This window comes from Schistocerca nitens, chromosome 2 (genome assembly GCF_023898315.1).
Source record: "Schistocerca nitens isolate TAMUIC-IGC-003100 chromosome 2, iqSchNite1.1, whole genome shotgun sequence".
NCBI classification, from domain to species: domain Eukaryota; kingdom Metazoa; phylum Arthropoda; class Insecta; order Orthoptera; family Acrididae; genus Schistocerca; species Schistocerca nitens.
Genome location: NC_064615.1, coordinates 689,125,411 through 689,152,074, shown reverse-complemented (window position 1 = coordinate 689,152,074; position 26,664 = coordinate 689,125,411). Strand labels below are relative to the sequence as shown.

The following is a 26,664-nucleotide window of genomic DNA, read 5'->3' as shown; positions in this document are numbered from 1 at the left end:
TTAAAACCTGGTTCCTAAATCTCTGTCTCTCTCTTTCTCTCTCTCTCTCTCTCTCTCTTTTTTTTTTTTCCTCTCTCTAAATAACTCAAACATTTTTTAAAACATAAGGAAAAAAGTGATAGTACTGCATAACTTTGCATACTGCCTGCGAAAAACAGTTGCATCAAATAAACGTTAATAAAATACTAAGAGAGTGACAATAATGAGCCAAAACAATGAAATAACAATTGTGTAATTAGACTCTGGATTCTTTGATCAGTAGGCGTCTTTGCAATTTGGATCACTACTTCTGGTAGCCTTTGACATAGAGTATAGAACATTAATGTCTATAGTATAAACAGTAACTAATCCCTTGCTTTGAATTTGTTTCTTCGTTAATATGGGTAAATAATATCATAGATCTTTACAAATATAGTGTTATAATATAACTGACATTATTCCTTCAATTGCATGATATATTATCATGTGATATGTCCTTCTGTTAATGGTTACTGGATGTCTGGTAACCATTATACCAATCATTAAGAAGGATTTTTATGGTTATCCTTCTTATATTTGGGAAGTTGACTCTAGATTGTGTCAAACCTTGTATATTTGGATTGATCCCCCTCTTGTGAAGAATTTTACATTTAGTATTGATAACAAGACAAGTAATTCATGTTTCTGTACTCGACTATATGTACTACAGAGGTCACCATGTCGTCACTTCGATGAAAGAATAAGCCTCCCTTAGACAGAATTGAGTCAGTCCAGTTTTACCCTAATCATTTGATGGGCCTTTTATTCAGAATAGTTTTACCCCCTCGCTTTCTTGATCGTTCCCCTAAATGATTGGATAGTCAGTATAGTTATACTAGTAATTTTATACAAGAACAGATTTATAAGGATAGGAGAAATGAGTGAGAACTTATGGTGTAGTGATGATATAAATGTTAGACTGTAGTCGTCCAAGTAGGTAGGTGATTAGGCATTTCAATGATTGTTGTTGACTTATGTCAACCCCTGACTAGATTATGTATAACAATACGATAGTTATACTTTGTATATTTTACTGTGTACTCTCTTTAGTAATTAGTTATTAGAGGAACCACAAGTATTTTACATATGTGAAAAACGGTTTTGACTGATAACACCCTGCTTACATCTATTTGGAGCACTTTTATGTACTTGTTTGGACTTTTACTAATGCAGGCCTATTAGAATTAGATCATTTTTGACCTGGGTTATGGCCATAAATGAGGCACCGACATTGAAATGTTACATTTTGGTGGCATGTTAGTTTACATTTCTCCCGTCGGAATGAGTAGGTTTATGAATTGACTCATGTATTTATTTTACACCATTGACTAACTTTTTAATACATTAACTGGGTTCCGTACCATTCTTCCAATTCATCCTCACCTGTGTTGTGTATTGGTATGAATGATGTTGAGGTAACCATTTCACTTCGTTACTTTATAGCGATGACGATACAGCATTATGCAAACTTAACAACTTTCCATTCACCTACTTATTTTTGAGAATAACTGTCTACTTAATAAGAATAAGGATACATTGAGTGATTAGAGAGGTTATGATGAGTGCGCACTTACATCAATACAAATAAAGGATAATTATTAACGAAATAGTTGAGACTCTATACCCGATAACCAACCTAGACCATTATAGCACCACGACAATTAAGTGGTCTCAGGTGCTTATGGATCACTTGAATAAGACCATTGTCTTCATTTCATGATTGACAAAACATAGGATAACTTACACAGACTTCCTCTGCCACAAACAAAAGGTATTTTTTCGCAAGACACTCTGATCCCCTTTTATTTTGTTAGTATTCATAGACGTCAAATCAATGCATGAGTTTTACCCTCATGTCATTTTTCAACACACATACATTTAGATGTAGATACCACCTTTCTGCCAATGTACTATTTCATGGCAGATGTAATACCAGCCTTTTTGTACTGCTGGACTCCATTGTTAGCGTAGCTTTGGGAATGAGATAGGCACTTTAGACATTTCATGGTACTGCCCATTTTATTTTTGTCATTACGTGTCTGGGTTCTACTACGGTTTTAGTAAAGTATTCTTGTCTCTTCTACTACATCCAGATAGTGTACCTGATATTAGTAACCTGTGTCAGCCATCTATGTTAATATTCTGAGAGTGCATCCTTACTTAACCATTATTAAATTTACTCATACTATATTAAATATTATGTGGTCATTTGAGCATAATACCCACATATAACGGTATTATCTTTGTACTTACTTCATCATCTGGATTGTAGATCTTGACTATGTACTTTACTATTTTGAACATAATACTCATACATAACAGTATTATCTGTGTATTTTACTTCAACGTCTGGATTGCAGATCTTGAATATGTTGTCCACATATGTATACTCCACCTAATGTTGGCCCCCTCTGGTATTACTCCACATCTCATTGTTTTATTCCCCTTCTTTAATTTTCATACAATGGTAACTGTCAATGTTCAGCTTAATAAGTACAGTAATATATATTTGTGCTTGGTGAGACAGACATGTATGGATTAGTTTACATGCATAGATAGCTGGTCTGTCATTGTAGGTGAGAAGTACTTACCCACATCTCTACAGGAGGTGCCTATGATGAGAACACAGTGCTACATTATACACATGAAATCCTATGTTACAGTACTTCTTTCAATATGTCTTCATCTCTGTATATGTCACTATGATTATGACTACAATAAATGTACCCGTACGTAAGTCTACTTAATTAGATCATTCCGTCTTTTGCTCCCTCGGTCACTATTTATTAGTCTAACTTCACCCCCTCCCCCAGATGAGATTACCTGCTGGTTAGCTCGATCTCAGCCATTCTTTACAGAAGTCTACTCACACAATGCAACCCTAGGTTTCTAGTATACAGTTTACACGTGTTTTATGTAAATAGCACTGGTTTTCCCACCCACCTTTCACTATTTATAAACAATGGAATCATGCCTTACATATGTCTTATTGGCAATGCATTTTTTCCTTTCTTTTAGTTAAATTGTGCACACAAATAAGTGCTTAGGGTATCATTATTCGCTTCTAACACAATTTTAGTACTGTTTCATGCCTGTATTATTATCTCTGAAAGTATCGGTTTGTCACTTAGACTTATATATACCCGCACTTTATTCAAGTGTCTGGTATTGATCTGTAATGGAAATAACTGTCTATATATATAACCTCATTTGTACTTGTTTATACCATGTAATTGCTAATGTCAAGGTAAATTGCATCTTAGTGAAAATGAACGAAATGTAACCACTTTTAATGAAGTCATCCTTTATATAATATGTCTATAATATATTTAATTTGTACAATAGCACATAGACTACTGATGTCTCACATTGTAATGTATGGTGTGTTATATAGGACCTCATGATGACATTGACACAACGTCGAAACTAGTAACCAAATAAATATGAAATCTTAAATACAGCTGGAGGAGTTTCATTTTCAACAAAAAGAAAAAATATACCAGCTGATGTCCCACCATCATCCAATTTAAATATGGATGTACGAAGATAATTTCTATTGGATTATGCTGGCCAGATTGCCTAAATAAGAGATTCTATTTTAATAACAACTTTTTTTATTAAAGGAATTAATTTCTGTGAAACTAAATGAGTGCAAATGTTGCTAACATGTTTGACATTAGCTGTATAAATGCTATAATTGTTTACATGCCTTTTTCATATACCCTATCAGGAAGGTAACAGTCAGCTATATGTTTATACAGGGTGGTCCATTGATAGTCACTGGGCCAAATATCTCACGAAATAAGCATCAAACAAAAAAACTACAAAGAACAAAACTCGTCTAGCCTGAAGGGAGGAACCAGATGACACTATGGTTGGCCAACTAGATGGCGCTACCATAGGTCAAACGAATATCAACTGCATTTTTTAAAAATAGGAACCTCCATTTTTTATTACATATTTGTGTAGTACATAAAGAAATATAAATGTTTTAGTTGGACAACTTTTTTCACTTTGTGATAGATGGGGCTGTAATAGTCACAAACGTATAAGTACGTGGTATGACGTAACATTCCGCCAGTGCAGACGGTATTTGCTTTGTGATACATTACCTGTGTTAAAATGGACCATTTACCAATTGCGGAAAAGGTCGATATTGTGTTGATGTATGGCTATTGTGGTCAAAATGCCCAATGGGCATGTGCTATGTATGCTGCTTGGAATACTGGATGATATCATCCAAGTGTCCGGTTCGTTCGCCGGATAGTACATTATTTAAGGAAACAGGAAGTGTTCAGCAACATGTGAAACGTCAGCCATGACCTGCAACAAATGATGATGCCCAAGTAGGCGTTTTAGCTGCAGTCGCAACTAATCCGCATATCAGTAGCAGACAAATTGCGCGAGAATCGGGAATCTCAAAAACGTCAGTGTTGAGAATGCTACATCAACATCAATTGCACCCGTACCATATTTCTATGCACCAGGAATTGCATGGCGACAACTGTCAACATCGTGTACAGTTCTGCCACTGGGCACAAGAGAAATTGCGGGACGATGACAGATTTTTTGCTCGCGTTCTATTTAGTGACGAAGCGTCATTCACCAACAGCGGTAATGTAAACTGGCATAATATGCACTATTGGGCAACGGAAAATCCACAATGGCTGCAACAAGTGGAACATCAGCGACCTTGGCGGGTTAATGTATGGTGCAGCATTATGGGTGGAAGGATAATTGGCCCCCATTTTATTGATGGCAATCTAAATGGTGCAATGTATGCTGATTTCCTACATAATGTTCTACTGATGTTACTACAAGATGTTTCACTGCATGACAGAATGGTGATGTACTTCCAACATGATGGATGTCCAGCACATAGCTCATGTGCAGTTGAAGCAGTATTGAATAGCATATTACATGACAGGTGGATTGGTCATCGAAGCACCATACCATGACTCGCACGTTCACCGGATCTGACGTCCCTGGATTTCTTTATGTGGGGAAAGTTGAAGGATATTTGCTACCGTGATCCACCGACAACGCCTGACGACATGCATCAGTGCATTGTCAATGCATGTGTGAAAGTTACGGAAGGCGAACTACTCGCTGTTGAGAGGAATGTCTCTACACGTATTGCCAAATGCATTGAGGTTGATGGACATCATTTTGGGCATTTATTGAATTAATGTGGTATTTACAGGTAATCACGCTGTAACAGCATGCATTCTCAGAAATCATAAGTTCACAAAGGTACATGTATCACATTGGAACAACCAAAATAAAATGTTCAAATGTACCTAAATTCTGTATTTTAATTTAAAGAACCTACCTGTTACCATCTGTTCGTCTAAAATTGTGAGCCATATGTTTGTGGCTATTACAGTGCCATATATCAAAAAGCAAAAAAAAGTGGTCCAACTTAAACATTCATATTTCTTTATGTACTATATGAATATGTAATAAAAAACTAGGGGTTCCTATATTTAAAAAAATGCAGTTGATATCCGTTTGACCTATGGCAGCTCCATCTAGCAGGCCAACCATAGTGCCATCTGGTTTCCCCCTTCAAGCTAGACAAGTTTTGTTCTTTGTAGTTTTTTCATTTGATGCTTATTTCGTGAGATATTTGGCCCGGTCACAATCAATGGACCACCCTGTATATGAGCAATGACAGTGCAATTTGAAATTACTTGTGATGGTAATTAGCATGGTTTTTTAGATAAACTAATATTGTGTGTTCTGAATAACCAAAAGATTGTAACAGGTACTAAGCCATAAGTCAATATTCAGGATTTTTATGTAGTGTGTGCATTCCATATAAATGATCATAATGAAAATTTTCACAAAAAATAATAATTTTGGCTGGGAGAAAACATAACAGATGGAAAGGATCCACCTGCTTTGTTATGACCAAACTCAGTAGTCACTTGGTTCCTACCCCCCCCCCCCCCCCCCCCACTCATTTGATTTTGGAAACTCCAGAAGAATATTATTTTCTCTTTCCACCAATCTCCTCCCTCCTCTACACATAAAAGTGGAATTCCCATTTGCTCTCATAATATTAATGTCACTGCTTTTAATTTCATTAAAGGTTGTTTCAACCTTCCTATATGGTGAATAAGTCCTTCTCATAACCATTCTTTTTTAATTTCTTCACAGTTTTCCTGCAGCCTTTTCATATTGGCTCTCCTTCAGTTCATATTTATTTCATTCCTAAAGGACTTGTATTTTTGCAGTCATGAGTTTCTCTGATCATTTTGTGCTTCCTTCTTTCATAAATCAACTGAATTATTTTTTCTGTTACCCACTTCACAGTTACCTTTCTTGTACCTCTTTTTGATTTTCCAACTTCAGTGATAGCCCTTTTTAGAGATATCCATTCCTTGTCAGTTGAACTGTCTATTGTGGTATTCATTATCACAGTATCTATAGCCTCTGAGAATTTCTCACACATCTCTGCATTCCTCAGTACTTCTTTACCCACTCATTCTTTTAGACAAGTATCTTAAATATCAGCGTACAGCATACCTTCCATTATAAACAAATTGTGAAAAAGCAAAGTTCTGCCTTTCTGCCCTCAGGAAATTGTAAAAAATAGCAAACCTCTGCCATTCTGACTTAAATAAATTGTAAAAACAGTAAAGGACTGCCGTGTTATCCTTTGCCAGTGATATAATTTGGATATGGTAGGGAGGGTTGTGGGGCCTTCACTCCGCTCTCTCGGCTCTTGTCAGCTTTTCAAACCTTGGAGCCACTGCTTCTCATTCAAGTAACTCCTCAGTTGGTATCATGAGGCTGAGTGGTCCCCATTCCAGTCCTCCCCCTACGAAAAAAATTGCTGGCAGTACCAGGAATTGAACCCATGTCTTCCACATGGCAGCAACTGTGATTTGAAACTGTGTCTGCTCCTGGGTATAATCCGATATCCAATTTCAAAATCTCTTTCTCTCTATGATGTAATCGGTATTATTTATTGCAGAACTCAATTAGTTTTTCACCCCTCTCATGATCTGTAAGAGACCAGATGCAAAGTTTTGTTCTTAAAAAAGTAATGACATGTTTTATGTGAGTTAAATTTCTACATACACATATTTAATACAAAATGTAATGAAATGTTTATTTGAAACAATAACTTAGAAAATTCTAATTTCTATTTTAAATATATTAAATTTTCTGATGCTATCATGTTCACAGACTCTCCTCGTGGTAACTGACATTATACAATTTTTTTTTCCAAAACAAACAATTGGGTAGTGCTATAAAAAGTAACGGATCTTAATCCAGTTTCGTAGAATATTAAAAAAAATAGTTTTATGTAAAATAATAATGACTGATAGCCAACAGTAAGCCTTTTTTAGTGTAATGACAGTTGAAAACACAAATACTAGTCAAATGAAAGACAACAATATTAAGAGTAATTCATGAAACATTTGTATAACCTGTGCTTTGGGATGTGAATCAGTTTGACATCAATCAGTTCACTATAGTGTTTCCTGGTCTATCACATTACGGTGACTTCTGTGCTTGTCCGAGTCTGCATTTTGTGCTCGCTTACCCTTTCGAGCAGAACTCTAGTGAGCATACATGATATTTCTCCCCACTCAGTAGATGCATATTAAGGATAATACAGAAATATTGTACTTTGGTCAGAAATAAAGACATAGTGCTAACAACATGACAGTTTGTGTATGGCATCTCAATTTTTTAGCTCCAAGATGTTATTAGCAGTGTACACATATGGTGAGTACAGCTGTAGTTGTATTTTTGGGGATGAGTAACATGGCAGAAGCATGATAGCAGGTAAAATATGTTTTCAGGGCATAGCTTGCCCATTTGTCACACAAAATCCCAAATTAGCCATCTCTGGAAAGATGTCTTACTGCAGCACATGACACTTGCACTTTGCCCTAGAACATTTTAGTAGTAACAGGGACCAGTCACTGATAAGCAGAAGCACTGAGTCTTCAACAGGCCCACCCAAAAAAAAAAAAAAAACTTGCTGTCTTTTAGAGTAAAGCCTTTCTTAAGCTGGAGTACAAATATATTAAGAAAACACACTCGCATAACTTGCTACATAGAAGACCTAGGGCCTTGCGGGATTAGCCGAGCGGTCTAAGGCGCTGCAGTCGTGGACTGCGCGGCTTGCCCGGCGGAGGTTCGAGTCCTCCCTCAGGCATGGGAGTGTGTGTTTGTCCTTAGGATAATTTAGGTTAAGTAGTGTGTAAGCTTAGGGACTGATGACCTTAGCAGTTAAGCCCCATAAGATTTCACACACATTTGAACATTTTTGAAGATCTAGGTGCCATATGTGGCCAATCCACCCACCCAGTGCTTCCTACTCTACTCCTGTCCCTGTCACAGGCTTATCCTACCCCACCAGGAGAGCAACTGTGTCATATGCCAACCCTACTGCATAGATTCTTATGTTGGTATGACAACCAACACCAACTGTCTACCAGAGTGAATGCCACTATCAAACTGTGGCCAAGGACAAATTTGACCACCTTGTGACACAATATGCAGCTGAACATAACATGTTCAATTTCAATGTTTGCTTCACAACCTGGGCCATTTGGATCCTTCTTTCTACCACAAGCTATTCTGAACTACACAGATGGAAGTTATCCTTCCTTCCAATCCACATCACCTTCATCGTGTGCCATTCCCCACCGAGTCCAACACCCTTGCATCACATACCTAGCTCATGCAACTGTCATCCCTCCAACCCACATTTCTAGCCAGCAAAACGGTCCTCTGCTAGCTTCCTACCCTGATCTCTCTTCACAGCTCCTGCGTCTCTCTCTCTCTCTCTCTCTCTCTCTCTCTCTCTCTCCCCCCCCCCCCCTCTCCCCCTTTCTCCATGCCTCCCTTCCACCCTCCTTCCCATCCGTCCTCCAGTACCCACCCCACTCAACACAACCTCCATCCCACTGTAGTCCACCTGCATATTGAACTACAAACTTGCTAGCACTATATAGAGGCACAAGTGTGTGTGTGTGTGTGTGTGTGTGTGTGTGTAGTTCGAGAAAGGATTTGATCTGAAAGCCAGCAAGTTTTCTTTCTTTTGTGTGTGTTCCTGTTGATGGCACAATGCTTCTTTTTTTTCAGTAAGTGGTGTCCTATTCATTCAGTAAGTGGTGTCCTTTTTTTCAGTAAGTGGTGTCCTTTACTCCAAAAGTATTTATGTTCTACCAGAAGTGAAGGCTGAGTCAAAGAGGAAGAGAAATGAAAAGTAAAAAAAGAATAATTCAATTAAGAAACAGGAGGAAAGAGCAAAAACAGAAGTTAGAGAAAAGATATGGTGTGAGAAGGACGTCAGGAAGAGATGGTGCTACTTCAAGGCTTGATTGGAGAAAGTCATAGCCTTCACCAAGTAATCTATTGAGGCCTGAGTGATACTGTGTGATTGGTTGGAAGTAGAAACTATGATTTTTGGAGGAGACTGAATGGGAGATAAGTTCGTGGACAAGATATATGGGGTAGCTGTGGAAGAGGAAAGTCTGTGAGAGGTTACTAGATTATGCGTTGAGGGTTTTAGTGGTGGAGCAGATATGGTTTACCATGGTCTCTTGGTCAGTGGGGAAGGGAACTTCTGATGTCTAGGATAGCAGTCATCTGAGTGGGGATATTGTTACTTAGTTTGATTGATACAGGCAGAGGTTTGGATGAGAACCTCAGTGACATGGAGCTAAACTTCCAGGAGAGACCTATAGATTTGGAGGAGAACCAGTGGAAGTGAAGTTGTGAAGAGAAGTTAAGCTGTTATAAGAGGTGGAGCACATCATCTTCACCATGAGTCCAAACCACAAAGATATACTTAATGAATCTGCACCAAGCTAGGGAATACAATTTCTGATAGTTGAGAAAAAAAAACCTCTTCCATGTGCCCCATGAAGAAGCCAGTCTATAGTTGTTGAAATGAATTTGGTTGTAGCTTTGAAACCTGCTTCAATGGGTTGGCTGCAGTGGTTATATTTGTATATTTAGGTGGTAGCATCTAGGGTTTGCTGTAGCTCAGTCTGTACAGAAATGAGGTTATTGGGAATAGTTGTGTTTATTATTGTCTAAAACTGATAGAGCCCTTCTGTCACATACTTTCTGTTTCGAATTAATCCTATGTCTACAGGGAGGGTCACAGTAGTTAGTGGGGTCTGCTTTCAGATCACAGATTGTGTGAGCCACAGCTGAAGTATGATAAGATGTTTCCATGATCGGAAGAATCTGGTTTTCAGAGAGTGGACGAGGATTACTTTGAGATTTGAGTTGGACTGCTTCTTGCAGTCCTCAATGCTCATTCTGTCAGCTGAGGATGGGGAGTGAGTGGTGAAGTAGAATTTCAGTTACGGTTACAGATAGCTGGAAGATGTTAAACTAAGGCAATGTGATTGAATTTCAGTGAGACAGGTCAGACCTTTAAATTTAACTATTGTCACTTGATGAGATAAGGATCTGGACAAGTAGTTAGAATGGAATGGTTACTGGGATTATGACATTTAGTAATGTGACTGTTACTTTGATTGGGCTTTGGTGGGAGATTTGCTGAGAATGGAAAGCTAAAAAGAGGTTCTAAGTTGGGTTTATTGGCTGGGGTCGGAGCAGAATTGGAGAAGAGGGAGATGTTGTACAACATGGTGAATTGCGTCCTCATGTGGAGTGAGGCATTTTATTCTAGTTTACTGTTGTCTTCAAGGGGAGTTACACTGTATGTGTGCACACACATTCAAGGACTGAAAGGTAGTGGATGGGAGCTGCTAGGAATGCTGGTTAGTAGAGGCAATTTGTAGGTGGAAATGGGTAAAGTTTAAGAACTGATTGGCTTGGAAGATAAGTAGGTATCATTTCGAAGATGTGTCGTTATCTGAGACTAGAAATTTTCAGGTGAGGCCTTTAGGAGCAGTACCAACGATTATACAGGACTGGAGGAAAACTGTGGGATTATAGTTCGGCTGTGGCAAGAGTATGTTTACTGAAGGAGTGGAGGTATTGAAGTAGAGGGTTAGGCGACACAATAGGTTTAGAGATAAAAAGGTGAAGTGACAAGTACAATGGTAGTGGTAACACTGTGGATGAGAAACAGGGTTTGAGGAGTCTCTGCAAATAGTCATATTGACTTCAAGGATCATGTGCAGCAGATAATAATGGATATCCAACAATTTTACAAAAATAAATTGCCACAAAAATATTATAAAGTTCACTGGACATAGCAAGTAAAACTTCAAAGAGATGGAGTGTGATATATTGTGGATGTTTCTGGTGGCATTGATAGTAAGCTGATGTATAGGTGATTGAAAAGTCACATATGCCACAAACCTGTAGAGGAATTAAAATACAATATTACTTTTTACATATCCTTTAAGGCTCCCCTTTATGATGGGATTTGTAGAAAATGATGTGTGAATGGATGAATGTGAAAGAAGTTTGTGTTTTGATACATTTAGATCAATGTGAATTAAAAATAAAATGTTTCTTGTAAAATTTTATTGCACACAGTTTGCAAATGGCTATCATAATGTGTTTCATTGCAGTAAATAAATTAATTTGTTAAAATACATATACATACATAAGATACATCCATTGTAGTTGTTCACTGATATGTTAGTAATTTCATAATAAACTGATTTGTGTCCAGGGACTTTTAGCAAATTCAACAAATGAGGAGGAAAATGCTGAATCACTTTTGGCCCGACTCCCAGCAAATATAAACTCATTACAAACTTGTGTTACATCATTTCATGGTTTGAAGCTCCTCTTGTCCATCAGAGAACACTTGCAGAAAATTTATTCTATAGGCAACAGGTAACTAAAACAAAAAGAGAGAGTCATTTTAAATTAAAAATTATTTTCCACTTATTTATATTTCTTTTAATCTTAATGACATATGCATGTCTGAAAATCTATATATTCAATTATGTAAATTTCTAATTTGTTGTAAGTACTTCTAATACTAAAATATGTGCTAATATGTACCTTTTCTCCAGTAAAATTTCACAGTATACACCTAAGGAACACCTGAAACTTTATGAAAAATCTCTACCACAACAACACAATATATCATTTGAGCCAAGTGAGATATTGAATGATTTAACTAATCAAGGACACAAAATGGCAAAAACTTCTGAAAGAAAGAAGCTTGTCCAGAAATACCTGGAGGTGAGTCAGAAATGAAACAACTTTTAAGTGCTCATTATTTTTGAGCTATGCTTGTTTAATTTAGAATTAAAATATAACAAATAGTTACAAGAAAACTACAGTACTGTTATTACTGAGTTCATTTCATGGAAATATTTTCATTATTTTGGCAATTTTTGTTCATATTTTTAGATGCCTGCCATACACACACACACACACACACACAACCTCAGACTCAGTGTGCTCAGGCAGCCAGCTATAATTTATTACTGTTATATTGCCAAACAAAAATTTACAAGCCCTGGTTTTAAGGACTGCTGGTAGAAATATAGGTCTTGAATTGGTACTGGCAACAAATTATTACAGTTGTGTTCAAACTTCAGGTCTGTGGGATGATGTTGAATACATTTCTACAAAACAGTTCCAGTTCTGAGTTTTTACTTTAAAATTTGCAATGTTTGGTTTTGATTTGTTGTCATCAATTTCATTTCATAAAAGGCTGACACAACAATAATACAATTATATGGGGAAAGGTAACCAATTACCTAGTAGAAGAAGTGTTGAGCATGGAACAGTCAGATGAACAAAGTAATAATTGGTATAATGAAAAGCCAGCCAAAGTTGCAAATTTCACTTTTATTTTTTATTCAGTCGATGACTAGTTTTGGTTTGGGACCCATTTTCAAATCATTGTAACGTAAAAACCATGTCAAAAATATGCAAATGAACAGTTACAATGCATATGTTATCTGTATGCACTGTGACTGTTCATTTACACATTCTTGACATGGTTTTTGCATTTTTGAAAATACCGTTTTGACTATCTATTATGGTGATTTGAAAATGAGTCCCTGCCTGAAACTAGTCATCAAGTGAATAAACTTTTTAAAAAAGGTGAATTTTGCAACTTTGGCTGGTTTTTCGTTGTGCTGAGTAACAGACATTGCTGACCCACAATCATTCCAGCATACTGGGAGTTCGAAAATAATAATTACTGTAGCTTAACTATTTAATTTATTTTCTTCATCAGAGCACACTCAGGCTGTACTCTAAGCTTCGGACAAGAACTATTAGACAATTTACTCGAGCCCAAAGAAACAGGTGGGCTATGCAAAGCCATTGCTTAATCTCCATCTCTTATATGAATGCATTTTCTTCAATGAGATTGCATGAAACAATCAAGACATTGGGACTATTAATAGTAAAGTAATTTGGTAACCAAATCAATGGGAGGGCAAGTCCCTTGTTTTTATTTATTTATGTTTGCTGCAGTACTTTCATACATACAGATGAATTTACATTGCCAATAAATTATATTTTTAAAAACTTCTGTTAAATATTGTAAAATAAGATATTTCATTACAGAAAATATGAGACTGATCATGTAATTGATTTTCTATATGTCCCTTAGATCAGTTCAGCATGTAAATGTACAGGTGAATTGTGTTATAAGAAAATGAACATATACACCGTAGGAATGGAAAATGTTACACCATTTAATACTATTCTGATATTTTTCAACTTGGTGTAGATGGAAATTGCGTAATAGGTATTGAATGATTGAACTTGAAACTGATGTCCATCATCATCATCATCATCATCAACAACAACAACAACAACAACAACAACAACATCAGTATGAAGTGTGATCCTGTGGGCAGAAATACACTCTTTTATTCATTGTCACGTGGAAGCAGGCAGTCCCCAAATGTTGTCTTCAGAAATTTCTTACCATACTTGAAAAACATGTTATTTTAATTCATGAAGATTGATGACTGGAGGTTGATAAGAAAGTAAGTGATAAGAAAGTAAGTACACATCTTATCATCACATCCCAACATATTCTGTGGGTGACAATATATGAGACCAAGCAGCCTAGTCAAAGACTTTACATTCCTCAAAGAATTTGTGGTGTGAATTGCAGTGTGCGGTTTTGCACTGTCTTGCTGGAATATGAAATTTGGTACCCTGTCACGAAGAGCATGACAACAGGGATTACCCTTCTTATCATATATTGACAAGCATTCAGTCTCCCCTCAACAGTTACCAAATCAGTCATGGTGCGATATCCACATGACCATTATTCCAGGAGCTGGAGAGGTATGGGTCTTGAGAATCACTGCACCTTGCGCACTTTCACCAAGTCATTCAGAGACACATTGACATCAATCTGACTGCCACAAACAGAAATGATACTGAATGCTGAACACCACAGACTATCACAGTGTCTAGTTAACTCTGTTTCTACATCTATGTCTACATGATTATTCTGCTATTCATAAGTGCCTTGCAGCAGGTTCATTGAAGCACCTTGAAGATATTTCTCTGCTGTTCCACTCTTGAACAGCACTCAGGAAAAACAAACACATAAATCTTTCTGTGTGAGCTCTGATTTCTCTTATTTTATTGCGATAATCATTTCTCCCTATGTAGACGGGTGCAAACATGATATTTTCACATTCAGAGGAGGAAGATCCTGCCACAATGAAAAATGCCTTTGCTTTAATAATTGTCATTCCAACTTGCTTGTTATATCTATGGCACTAGTCTTTGGTTCAGTTTCCCCACAAAATTATCTACATCATTGTTCCAATTTAATTATATAATTGGATAGATTAAATTATTTATAATTGTAAACCCTAAGTATTTAGTTGAATTCACAGCCTATAGATTGTTGTGATTTATTTGTAACCGAAATTCAGTGGATTTCTTTTGGTACTCATGTGCATTACTTCACGCTTTTCATTATTTACAATAAAGTTCCACTTTTTTCACCATATAGATATCTTGCTTAAATTATTTTGCAATTGGTTTTAATCGCCTGATGAGCTTACTTGCTGTAATCAACAGCATAATCTGCAAACAGTCTAAGAGGGCTGCTCAGGCAGCCTTGTAAAACATTTATATAGATCCAGTACAGCTGAGAACCTAAAACACTTCATTGGAGAACGCCAGATATTACATTTGTTTTACTAGATAAGTTTTTGTCAGTTATTTCAAACTGTGGTCTTTATGACAGGAAATCGTGAATCCACTCACACAGCTGAGATGATACTCTGATGGCACGCAATTTGGTTAGAAGTCACTTTTAAGGAACAATGTCAAAAGCCTTTTGGAAATTTAAAAATGTGGAATCAATTTGACATCCCCTCATTTCATTGTGAGAATAAAGAGCTAGTTGGTTTCACAAAACGATAATTTTTGTATCCATGTTGGCTATTTGTCAATAAATCACAGCATATATTCCAAAATCCTACCATAAATCAGTGTCAGTGATATGGGTCTGTAATTCAGTGAATTACTCCTATTTCCTTTCTTGAGTATTGGTGTGACTTGGGCAGCTTTCCAGTCTTTAGGTATGAATCTTTCAACGAATGAGCGGATGTAAATGTTACCAACAATGGAGGTATTATGTCATCATACTTTGAAAGGAATCTAACTGGTATACAATTTAGACCAGAGGCCTTGCCTTTATTAAGTGACTTAAGCTGCTTTGCTACACTGAGGATATCAACATCTAAGTTAATCATATTGCCACTTGTTTCTGATTTGAATTCTGGAATATTTACTTCATTTTCTTTGGTGAAAGAATTTCAAAAAAACTGTGTTTATTAACTCTGCTTAGTGGCACTGCCATCAGTAACACTTCTATTGCTATTGCACAGTGAAGTTGTTGATTGGGTCTTGGTGATAGTGTACTTTACATAGGACAAGAATCTCTTTGGATTTTCTGCCAGATTTCAAGAGAGAGTTTCACTGTGGAAACTATTAAAAGCATCTCCCACTGAAGACCACTCTAAATTTTGAGCTTCTATTAAACTTTGCCAATCTTGGAGATTTTGCTTTCCTTTGAATTTGGTACACCTTTTTTGTTGCTTCTGCAACAATCTCCTGATCTGAAACTTCCTGGCAGATTAAAACTGTGTGCCGGACCATGACTCGAACTCAGGACCTTTGCCTTTCGCGGGTAAGCACTTGCCCGCGAAAGGCAAAGGTCCCGAGTTTGAGTCTCGGTCCAGCGCACAGTTTTAATCTGCCAGGAAGTTTCATATCAGCGCACACTCCGCTGTAGAGTGAAAATTTCATTCTAGAAACATCCCCCAGGCTGTGGCTAAGCCATGTCTCTGCAATATCCTTTCTTTCAGGAGTGCTAGTTCTGCAGGTTCGCAGGAGAGCTTCTGTAAAGTTTGGAAGGTAGGAGACGAGGTACTGGCAGAAGTAGACCTGTGAGGACGGGGCATGAGTCGTGCTTGGGTAGCTCAGTTGGTAGAGCACTTGCCCGCGAAAGGCAAAGGTCCCGAATTCGAGTCTCTGTCCGGCACACAGTTTTAATCTGCCAGGAAGTTTCATATCAGCGTACACTCCGCTGTAGAGTGAAAATTTCATTCTATCTCCTGATCTGTTTTGTGTACCATAGGGGATCCATCTCTTATTAATTTATTTGGTATATGTTCTCAATTGCCATTGATGCTATCTCCGTGAATTCAAACCATATCTGGTCTACACTTATATATTCAGACAGGAAGGAGTGGAGACTGTCGTTTAGGAATTCATCAAACTAGTTTTTGTTTCCTTTCTTAATTAGATATATTTTTGCTTATTTTTGGTGGATTTCATTGTTACCATATTCGGTCTTGCTACAACAAACTTGTGAGCACTAATCCGTGTATCCACCATGATCTCCTTAATTTTCTTAGTATTATTTGTTGCTGAGAGGCTGAATATGTTTTCGCAACCATTTTCACTTTAAGTGGGCTTCTGAACTAATTGTTCATAATAATTTTCTCAGAAAGCATTCAGTACAATTTTGGATGATGTTTATGCCTGCCACTGACTTTAAACATGTATTTTTGCCAATGTATCAAGGGTAGGTTGAAGTCACCACAAACTATAGTTGTAGGATTGGGGTATCTGTTTGCCATGAGACTCAAGTTTTCTTCGAACTGTTCAGCAACTGTATCATCTGAGTTGTGGAGTTGTCAAGTATAACATCCATCCATACTAACTCACAGGAGCCATCTACTTCAGTTTCACTACAAGGTAAACTACTTCTGACAGCAATAAACATTCCACCACTAACTGTAATTAATCTATCCTTTCTGAACACAGTTAGGTCCTTTGTAAAAATTTGGGCTGAACTTACCTCGGACTTAAGTCAGCTTTCCATACGTGTAACAGGTTAAGCTTCATTACTTAAGTGCTGTGTCACTTTACAGCTACAGTACCAATTGCTGCTGGGTCTCCCCTTGTCCTGTGTTTGCCCTGCACCCTTTTAGACTGAGGCCCTCTAACCTAAAAAACTGCCCAGTCCCCTCCACATAGCCCCCGATACCAGTGTAGCTGCTGTCTGTGTATAGTGGACCCCTGACCTATTAAGCGGAACCCAAAAACATACCACCCTATAGCGCAAGTCGAGGAATCTGTGGCCTAGGGTTGCAGAACCGTCGGATCCTCTGATTCAGACCCTCCATTCGACTCTGTACCAAATGCCTGCAGTCAGCCTTGTTGATGCTGCTACAGATTGTGAGCTCTGCTTTCACCTCATAAGCAAAACTGTCTGTCTTTACCAGCTAGCTGTCCAAAACCAGAGAGAATTTCTTCTAATCCAAAGTGACAGACATCGTTAGTACTGACATGACCCACCATGCCCTTCATGGCATCTGAAAGCACCCATTGCACATCTGAAATGACTCATCTTGGTATGCACAGAAAGTGCACACTGGATTCCTTCCCATCCTTGGCAGCCATATTCCTAAGGGCCCCCATTACATGCCTAACGTTGAAGCTCCCAACTACCAGTAATCTCACCATCTGTTGCAGCCCAGATCATGCTAGCCGATAGCCTTCCCCTGAAACAGGGCAAGCGACTGCATCTGGGTCAGAATGTTTATCAGATACAGACAGTGCCTGAAACCTGCTTGCCAGACAAACTGAGGAGGCCCACCGATGGACCCCCAGAACATCTTTCACTGCTTGCCACACTCAACCATTTGTGAAGGGTCAACCTCTGTGCAAGCATTACGCAGACCAGCCATAGTAGTGGGCCGATCAGGAGCCACATGGGTCATGCTGGATGTCCCTAGGATCCCCACGTCCAGCCCTCCACAGTGATGCCCATTGGTGACAGCCTCAAACTGTATGACCGAAGATAGCACCGCCTGGAGCTGTGAGTGAAGGGTCACCAACTTGGCTTGCATCTGAACACAACAATCTCAGTTCTTACCCATTCTAAAGGCAGTGGAAATGTACTTTAGAAAGTTATTAAAATGCAGAACTGTCTTGATAAATACACAGACATGCACAAACTTTAAAAGTTTTGAACTAAAGAGCACAGAGGAAATTAAAATACTGCAAGTCTCTGTTGTCTGTTATATGGTGTGAGTGGTAAACAACACTTCAAAAATTGTGATCTCATCCCATATTCCAGTAGTCTGTTCCTGATATTTGTTGGTGATTGCCTGTTACTCCTGCCCTGATTTCAACTGTTATCTGTCTGTTCAGCAGAGCCAGTAGAACAATCCTACAATCGTCTCATGGTGTAGTTATTCTGGAATAATATATACATTCCCTTTGTTTTTACAGCTTCAAACAAGTGTTTTTACATATTATCAAGATGATATTATCGCCATTCCTATAAATGCACAAACATGAAACCTTAATTTCCGAAAACACTTACATTGTACATTTTTTCCTTCTAATAACCTTTTATGATTCCTTTCATAATATATTATTTCAGCTTTATATTACAGCTAAAAGTATAGTCTGCATCTTTTACTGGCAAGCACTGTGGCGTGAAATGCTACATTAACAGAAAAGTTGATTATCTAAGATTTGTAATTAGCTCATTGAAGAGCACTTCTAATATGTCAAAAGGTTCTCAAAACCACAAGTTTACTATTTTTGGAGGGTTTCTCCATTGTTTTAGTCTGGAAATACCCTTAAGCAGACCAAGTGCTCATCCAATAATGATGATGATGGTGATATAATAATAATAATAATAATAATAATAATAATTAGGCTAGTTGCCATTTCCATTTTCTTGTACAGTTCAAACAACTCCTTGAAACTGACCTTGAAGATCCTGATATCTCTATTGGCAGAGAACATGGAAATGAAGAATACATTGCATTACTGAAAAATAAAATGAATGTAAACAAGGTTAGTATGTCCATTTTCAGAGTAAATGAAAATTACAATATTAGCTTGTCATGTAACTTGCTGTATTTCTTCTTTCTTTTTTTAATTAGTAGTAATAGCAGTACTACTTACACTACTACTACTACTACTACTACTACTACTACTACTATTATTACAGTAGTAGTAGTAGTAGTAGTAGTAGTGGTTGGTGTTGTTTTGTAATTCATCCATGATCATTTTTATAAGGATGTTGGATATGTCACAGCATTTCAATTTAGGAACTAACAAAAAATCATATATAGAGCCATTTACGTGCTTACGGGTCTAGTTTGACATGGATAGGACAAGTAGTTGTCTGTGGGCTTATAGTAGGTACCATCCTGACATTTGCCCGAAGTAATTTACAGAAACCACAGGAAATCTAAATCAAGATGGACCTTCATCATCCCAAATACATTGCCACTCTACTTTAAACAGTGCGGCCTTATTTAGTTTATCCCTTGTGTACAGTAATATTTTCCAAATAATTTGTTAGCAATGTAAAACACTACACTCTTCATTCATTTCTCACTATAATACATATACTGTACACACACATTTCATAATGTAATACTATAAACTATCAGCTGAAATGAAGACCACAGCAGTGGTGTTTGTTCCCTATTTTGTGTACTCTAACTTCCCATTTGCTTGTGTGAAAAATTGAGTCAGCATCCCTCTATAATTGTGAGATGTTGAACTCAAAAAGAGAATAAAATGTTAGTATTATACATTGCAGGAAACAAAGGAAAAAAGATAAAATTATAGAGTGGACGTTATCTGAAATGACAGAAATAGTGTATCATTATTTACTTGAGTTAAACTTTTTTATCCAATTCTATTCTGTATTATTATGTAAGTCTTCACTGTGTACAGGGTAAAGTAGCTAAACTGTACACCAAAAATATTTTTCTGGGACTGTTTTAAGATATCATAAATGTAAAAACCACTAGGATCAGGTCCCAGGCCTGTTGCAACTAGCCAACTGAATTTTTGAGAAGGTCCTCGCTAAAAGACATATAGTTTTCTTCTAATAGCTACATTGTTTATGGAGATATTGGTAACATTCCGCTTTTTCAAAAGAAGCTATAATAATTGCTTCCACTAGTATCATAGTCTTAAAAGAGATGAATTCAATGGCATTTCATTCATCAAAATCAGAATTCTAGTTTCAGAGTAATTACATTATTTAGAACTTAGGTTTTATCTGCTGTGAAGATGGCAGTCATTTATGTCTTACGCAGAAGTTCGTGTTGTTAAACACAACTACCATGTCTGGCCGATAGGACACTCCAGCTTGATGCAGCTAAGAGAATATACATACAGAAGCAGAACAGTGAAAAAGGTGTAATTTAAAACTTATGCTAATCACAACTGACTAAATGTTGTTGGTCTGACACCAGTTAGATGGCAAAGGATGTAGCATCTAAGGGTGATTCACCAGTTACCTATGACAAAAGAAAGGTGAATGTCAAAAATGGAATGGATTTCTAAAACAAGAAATTGAGGTTTAAAGATCATTAGATAATAACCCCTTGACATGAGTTTAATCTCAAGATAAAAAATTACCACAACAAAAAGGTAATCGCAAAGACTGTGGTCATAAACACTTCCTTAAAATGTTGTGGAACATTATTCCAGGAAAAACAGCATTTTTTATAATATTATAACTTATTTCAATTGAAATAAGTTACACTCCCTTAAAATTCTGTTTACACAGTTTGTGAATCTTGTATATTCAGATTGCAAACATTGTTATCCTTAAATTCTGAAATGCTACTTCTTGAATAAATATGCAGATAAACTGATTACACCACTGTAATGTGGACTTTTCTCTGTTGCAGTTGTGTGCTGGAATCTGGACGCTTTGATAAATTTTCAACTACTAAATATTAGAAAGCACTTCTTCTGAGCACAGTTATATTACACTTTTTGTTACAATTGGTGTATATGTTACCGAAGTTGTGTAAAATTCGGCATTGTGTAGAGTTCCTAGGTAATGTATAGAATGCTTAAAATTGAATGACAAAATATGGAAAGACTGAGATTTTATACATTGCCTGGGCATTATATTCTTTGCCAAATTGTCTGCTGGCAAAGTACGAGGGTATTTTGAAAAGTAAAGATACAATGGCTCGCAGTCCATAAATAGAACATTTATTTAGAAAACGTCAGTTACATCTTATTAACTTGACTATTTGTTATTTTTTGACATAATCACCCCCGTTATCCAAACATTTGTTAAGTCGGTGCACAAGCTTTTGTATCCCACAGCCATAGAAGGTTGCCGCCTGTTGTCGGAACCACATCTCAACTTCATCTTTGATCTCTTCATCGTCTTGGAATGATTTTCCACCAAGATGTGACTTCAAGTAACGGAAGACATGGAAGTCGGTGGGCACAAGGTCCGGGCTGTATGTGCAGATGGTCCAATACGTCCCATTTGAATTGTTTGAGTAGTGCTTTGGTTACAAGTTCTGTGTGAGGCCGAGCGTTGTCATGAAGCAAGCGGACTCCACTTGTCAGTATTCCCCTGCGTTTGTTTTCAGTTGCCCTTCAAAGACGTTTCAAAGTCTGTCAATATGCAGCAGCATTAATTGTCATTCCAGGAGGCATAAATTCCAACAGAAGAATGCCTTGTCTGTCCTAAAAAACAGAAGTCATGATTTTCTTCGCTGAAATCGACATTTTGCATTTGTTGTCTTTCAGTGAACTCGAATGGCGCCATTGCATTGATTGTTGCTTGGATTCAGGTATATTGTGATAAACCCACGTCTCGTCACCTGTCACAATATGATCAAGGAACTCATCACCTACTTCAGCATAGCGTGTGAGGAAGTCGAGTGCAAAGCCCATCCCTTTCTTTTTGTGTTCTTCCGTTAACAGTTTTGGAGCCCAGCGTGCACCCAATTTCCTGTACCCCAACTTGACAGTCCCAACGTCATAAAGAGTTGTCATTGACACGTCCAGTATGATCTGAAGCAATTCTTTCAATGTGAGACGTCTATTCACACGAATTGCTTCCTCCGTTCTCCGAAGAAGGGCATCAGAGATCACAGATGGCCGACCTGTTCTTTGTTCGTCATGAACATCGGTCCTACCTTCAGAGAAATGATGACACCATTTCATTACATTTTGTCGATTCATATTGTTCCCATAAACAGAAACAATTTCTTTGTGAATATCCGCTGGTCGCTGACCTATTGCATGAAGAAAACGTATGACGGAGCGCACTTTGCATTTGGCAGGATTCTGAATCGGCGCAGCCATTTTAAACATGACCTGCTCCAACCAGAAACAACATTCAACTGCCGAACGACCGCGAGGAGAAAGCTAACGGTTCAAGGTTAACACCAGTGTTGCCAACTTGCTTACCAAAACTCTTCTGTTCCTCTGGCGTACGGTGTATCTTTACTTTCCGAAATACCCCGTATATAATACACCTAATCCCACCATTATTTTCGCACCACCACTGTTTGTGCCAGTGTTTCAATGTTTGAATCTTTGTTTAATGGTTGCGAAGACAGCATAGTATTCCATAATGTTTAAGTATCACACTACAAATATCACCATAATAGTTCTCCAGTGTATAGCATCCAGCTAAAGTTCCACAGATGCTCTTCTGCCATCCTTTCCCATTGTTCTTGTGTCATGATGTTGGAAGGGAGTGTAGTGCCAAGGCAGGAATCACACCATGCTAACATGCAATGATGGTTCTGTGATGAATTACCTCAAGTGAGAGCCAGTGCCACTAAAAATTGTGTGACTAAAACCAGTTATCAAAAGTTAGTCAACAATGTGAAAAAGACTAAGATGACCATGAAGAAGGAATCGCTGGGCTATTGGCTGCTGAAACACTATGAAGTGATGATCATCAAGAATAAGACCAAGTTGATTTATCCTGTTAAAGAAGTTACAAGTGCTATTCAGTTTTACACCACAAACTCCGACATACTCCATAAGGCTCATTAGGCTATTGGTCATTGAGGGCAGGACAGGATGTTGAAACAATTTTCACCCAAGTATAAGAACATTACCCTTCATGATATTAAAGAGCTGTACATTCACCTTTGTGAGCCTTGCCAGAAGAAGCAAGAAGGTAATGTGGTCAAGCCAATGGTTTTTTTCCATAATTCAGTTCCCGTTGTCAGGTTGATCTTATCAGTTTTCAGCCCCATCCTGATAGGGAGTACAAGTTTATAATGGTCTACTAAGATAATCTCACAGTTCTCATGACTCTGAAATCAGAGGGAGCAGAAGATGAACCTACAACCTCATTCACAAATTTACTTTGCTTGGTGTTCAAATGATTCTACAGTCCGATAACAACAGGAAATTTGCAAACAGTGTGGTAAGCAGAAAGGGGTATTGGCCCACTGTGAAGATCATCCAAGCAACAACACTCACAAAACCAGTGGATCATCAAAAGAGCAAATTAGGAAACTGAAAATATAGTGTGTGCTCGAATGCAAGATGCAAAACCTAGTTGCTGGAGTGACAGACTGCAGTTCATCCAACTTATGAAAAACAGAGCTTTTCTTTCTGGAATTAACAGTTTACCATACAAAGCTTTGTTGGGCTGCAAAGCTAGAGTAGGTATCTCAACAGTATCCCTGCCTGATGACGTTTTACAAGACATAGAGACTGAGGAAGAGCTGGAAAAAATAATAAAGAGTGTACAAACAACACGACACCAGAAAGAAAGATGAAATGAATCGATGCAAGAGGCGCAGCTCGCTGCAGAAGACATAGGTGAGAATGCAATCCATAATGGAGGAAACCAAAACAACGATGAAGCCATGGTTACTGAAGAGACTTTCATTTCTGTGGCTACCGAAAATCATTCTGCAGAGAGATAACATGCATGTAGTTTCAATAGCACCCTCTTTTTCTTAAATGGACAGGTCAGTGTGTGTGTGGAACCAGTATATAGAAGAGGGTCATACACAGCGGTGAACAAGCACTGAATCACACAATGTGAACACAGCATGGGATGACCACCACCTTGTCTACATGGCAGTACCCTGCAGAACAGTGTAGTTTGCAGTGTTTGCTTGACAATGGAGCATTGCAACGAGTTTGGACATGTTTGCGCTGACAGTTCACCTTTACTGAGGGCTGAACTGGTAGTGTACATGCTATTGTCTCACCTTCCATTAACCAGAAACCACCAACATCACAGACTGTAGTGAGTAAGTGAACGCTATCACTGGTGTGCTGTGTGGTAACCTGTAATGTTTCCAGATTAGTTGTGCTTCTAGTTGTACTAGAGTGATGGTCATGTACTTACTGAAACGTAATAAGGCAGAGTGCATTGTTGATTAGCATGGCCGACAAATGATGGTTTGGGGCACCTTTGGCTATAATATGTGATTTCTTCTTCTGCATATTGAGGGCAATCTGAACAGCGACCACTACATCAGAGACACTACCCCTCCTGCAGGTAGCTCCACAAGCCACATTTCAGGGCAATCCCCAGCCACATATGGAAAGGAATGTGCAAGCGTTTTTCGAACAACAGCTCTGCTGACTTGCACATTTGTCTGTCATATTGGTCATCAAACTTGTACAGGATATGATCAGTCAGCAACTTGTTCGTTCTGGTCCTTCAGCAACATTTGTCAATATTTTATTCGAGTTGCACAGGGAGACAAAACAGCACTAGTCTTAACACACTAGTGCCCACACTCAAACTGAGTTTATTGTGTGGTTTCTCTCCCTGTCATTTTAGTAGAGCCAGCCAGTACTCTTAAAGAGTTGTAGGAGACCCTTTACTAGTTCCTTACTGGACAACATTTCTTCAGGAATTAATGACCCAAATATTCAGTGTCTTTTGGCCTGTGTCTCTTAAAATGTGATTTCGGCAAAATTTTTTTTTATTTATTTATTTTTTTTTTTTAAAAAAAAGAAGATATTAGTCCAATATTCTACATGCTGCCGACTGACCCATCTATGCAGTTTTGATCTTACCATAACCTTTTTTATGGGTAGAACAGTTTCCAAGCCAACAAAGGCTGTCCTGACCAGACTATCACGTTGTTCATTGCCATTAACTCTTGAGTGACCAGGGACCCACAGCAAATGTAACCTGTTGCTTTCCCCTAGTTTCACAAGGGCTTCATGGCAGCCTGCATTGATCTTTGAAGTCATTGCTCGTGCTACTAGAGATTTAGAGCCGCTTATCGGTCTGGATGAATGTAGCTGCTATGATCCTTGTAGCACCTATAAAGATTCTCCTCTGCACAAACTCTTATAGCAAATAATTCCACCTGAAATGCAGTGGCCAGTTTCCCTAGAAAGATTGTGCTGTCTGGTGTAGGCTGTACCCCAGCTGTAGGCTCAGCATCTTCCGCTATTTTTGAGCAATCAGACTATGTTTCCTGAACTGCATTGTGCTTCATTTTTCCACTGCTACCTATTTCCAATTGTTACCTTGAAGGGTTTGTTGAAGCAGTTGTAAGTTATTGTGTAGTCGCTGACATTTTCCCAACCATTCTGATATTTACTACATTCATTAAACTGGTGTGCTGTTTTGGGTATTGTAAAAGTTTCCAGTATGCCACTGCCACTGTATCCTTCTTAACCCAAAGGCACGTCCAGCATGGTATCCATCCGAGCAGCGGGTGTGCTACTAATTCTATCTGTTATGCCTAGGGATGCCAATTTTTGCATCTTCCCTAGCTGCTTAGAAGCTACTTTTGGTCTGCTTTATTCCACCATACTCTATCCCCCTAAATTAGCTTAGGTGTTATTACAGAGGTGTATATACAGTGTATGCTCCAGCGGCTTCGACCTCAGTTTTTACCACAGGTCCTTCTAATGGACATGACAGCACCATTTGCCTTGGGACATACAGGATGATCAATCCTTAATGCAACCACCTAGGTCGGACTTTTTCTCCTGCCGCCACCAATTCAATAGTGGTGCTGGCAGGGAATATATTTCCACTTTTCTATGATGCCTTAGTTTCTGTAGAAATCTTGTGCTGCATGTGTTTGTTAGGCACCGAGCGAGGTGGCGCAGTGGTTAGCACACTGGACTCGCATTCGGGAGGACGACGGTTCAATCCCGTCTCCGGCCATCCTGATTTAGGTTTTCCGTGATTTCCCTAAATCGTTTCAGGCAAATGCCGGGATGGTTCCTTTGAAAGGGCACGGCCGATTTCCTTCCCATTCCTTCCCTAACCCAAGCTTGGGCTCCGTCTCTAATGACCTCGTTGTCGATGGGACGTTAAACACTAACCACCACCACCTGTTTGTTAGGTGACACAGTACAGTATATTGAGTGAATGTGTTTCTAGCAAGCTGGGTAAATAAAAGTATCCTATTCACCAAAGAG

General features: G+C 38.2%; 1 protein-coding gene and 1 long non-coding RNA gene across 2 annotated transcripts in view; one reads left to right on the top strand and one right to left on the bottom strand.

The window, feature by feature from the left end:
• The window catches only part of LOC126236845 (nipped-B protein-like), a 101,144-nt gene that overhangs the window by 59,159 nt on the left and 15,321 nt on the right, over positions 1 to 26,664 (top strand). Inside the window, exons 2-4 of the mRNA XM_049946450.1 lie at positions 11,651 to 11,817; positions 12,000 to 12,171; positions 19,198 to 19,308. Coding sequence (XP_049802407.1) covers positions 11,651 to 11,817; positions 12,000 to 12,171; positions 19,198 to 19,308 — 450 coding nt within the window. The remainder of the gene's footprint in view (positions 1 to 11,650; positions 11,818 to 11,999; positions 12,172 to 19,197; positions 19,309 to 26,664) is intronic.
• LOC126236846 (uncharacterized) overlaps positions 11,690 to 26,664 on the bottom strand; it is a 117,868-nt gene continuing 102,893 nt past the window's right edge. Inside the window, exon 4 of the long non-coding RNA XR_007544994.1 lies at positions 11,690 to 11,821. This is a non-coding gene — a long non-coding RNA (uncharacterized LOC126236846). The remainder of the gene's footprint in view (positions 11,822 to 26,664) is intronic.